The sequence below is a fragment of the Pundamilia nyererei genome, unplaced genomic scaffold (assembly GCF_000239375.1).
Source record: "Pundamilia nyererei isolate P.nyererei 1_Seehausen unplaced genomic scaffold, PunNye1.0 scaffold00139, whole genome shotgun sequence".
Classification (NCBI taxonomy): domain Eukaryota; kingdom Metazoa; phylum Chordata; class Actinopteri; order Cichliformes; family Cichlidae; genus Pundamilia; species Pundamilia nyererei.
The window spans coordinates 1-1,596 of NW_005187540.1; the positions used below are offsets into that span (position 1 = coordinate 1).

Sequence of the window (1,596 nt, forward strand, 5' to 3'; positions counted from 1 at the left end):
GAATCCGTCGCCGCCCCGTCCTCTCCTCCCTGTGCCGCAAGCAGCAGGCGCACCTCGCAAACGGAGGGCGTCCTTACTCCCAGCAAATGGGCGATAGAAAACCGATCGGTATATGCCATTCCCAATGTGCGCTGGCTGATGTCGGGGCAGCATGAGTACGAGCAATTTTTTATTTTTTTTTTTTTTTGCCGATGCCCGTGATGCCGCCCCGGGCAACCGCCCGTGTCGCCCGTATCAAAAACCGCTACTGGCTGATGTGGTGCTTTCGCTCCTCTGTCGCTCCAAAGCCCCAGTCAAGGTCTCGCCCCGGAAGTGGTATTGATGTTGGCGGAACAGAAGCTAAGCTAACAGGCTAACGGAGCAAACATCGGAAGATGAGAGCGTAAAAGATGGCTGTGGGTTTCAGCCTGACGGTGAGTCCTTTCCTTCCGTCGGTGTGATCGGTTCTGTCTCCTGGGCAATGGGTCCCGTTTTATTTATTGATCTTGGAGCAATACGCGCTAAACAAACCATACTGCGCCTGCTCAGTGTGCGAACTAAGCTAACATTAGCTTTCTCTCTCACACACACACAAACACCAACATGTTTATGTTTGCTGAGCAGTTTGAGCTTGAGCTTTAATCGGCTCTGTGTGGATCCACCATAACACCGTGAAGCTCCCGGTAGGTCCCGTGCTGATGCTGGAACTCTGCGGTCCCTGAGTTAGCACAGCGCTGGAGCCCCGGCTCGCCGTAACGTCGACGACCTCATCGGTCACAGTGGTCACACCGTTCCCGGAGAAGCACCGAACTGTAACCTGAATGCTGAGCTTGAGCTTGGTTATTTAGTCTTTTCACTTACTTACTTTAACACACTGTTTTATTTTCACATCTAGCTGTAAATGGTTTAGTTTGGATACTTTATTAGGTAAATCTTGCTAGAGGGACCCTAACCTAACCCTCTGTTTATCAGCAACTATTCGTCTGCCAGCTGACTCCAGCTGTTCAGTGATCATCTGTTTCATCATAAGCTGGCGTTAAGTTTAAGCCTTTATGCTCAGATTTTATAAAATGATAAACATCTCTGATTGATCAATAGGACATAAGCTGGGTGTGAAGAACATCAGAGTTTAAACCTTCATTCAGATTAAAGAATGTATCAGCAGCTGAAGGTGGAGTTCCCATATTGATGATTTTGTTGATCTCAATCAGTAACGGTCTCATTGCTCTCTGTGTTTCAGACGATGGCGATGCGGCGTATCGCTGAGGAAGATGTCTGTCTTCTGGAGGTCAAATGTTTGAGGACAAACAGAGGGATGGACAGGCAGCTGCAGACAGGACATCCCACTGACACACAAGAAGAGGATGCCACACCTGTCTCAGGTGATGTCATTATATCTAATGGTGTTTAAAAGGAAGGATGAATTCACCAGGGTTGATCATTTTACCACTTTTGAATTCCATGCTATTGTTTTCAGCAGCCCTCCACTTTTATCTGTCACAGTTTACAGACCAGCGCTGCTTTTATCAAGGAATTCTCAGAATTTTTAACAAACATACACTCAAAATATAATATGATAATTTTAACCTGCACATAGATAATCCTTCTGACCCTGCA

General features: G+C 46.9%; 1 protein-coding gene across 2 annotated transcripts in view; it reads left to right on the forward strand.

Moving 5' to 3' along the window:
• The first annotated feature begins 201 nt into the window (after window positions 1-201).
• The window catches only part of gon4lb (gon-4 like b), a 27,246-nt gene continuing 25,851 nt past the window's right edge, over window positions 202-1,596 (forward strand). For both annotated transcript variants that reach the window (XM_013913612.1, XM_013913613.1), the window contains exons 1-2: window positions 202-413; window positions 1,220-1,361. In XM_013913612.1, coding sequence (XP_013769066.1) covers window positions 390-413; window positions 1,220-1,361 — 166 coding nt within the window. In that variant the 5' untranslated portion in view covers window positions 202-389. The remainder of the gene's footprint in view (window positions 414-1,219; window positions 1,362-1,596) is intronic.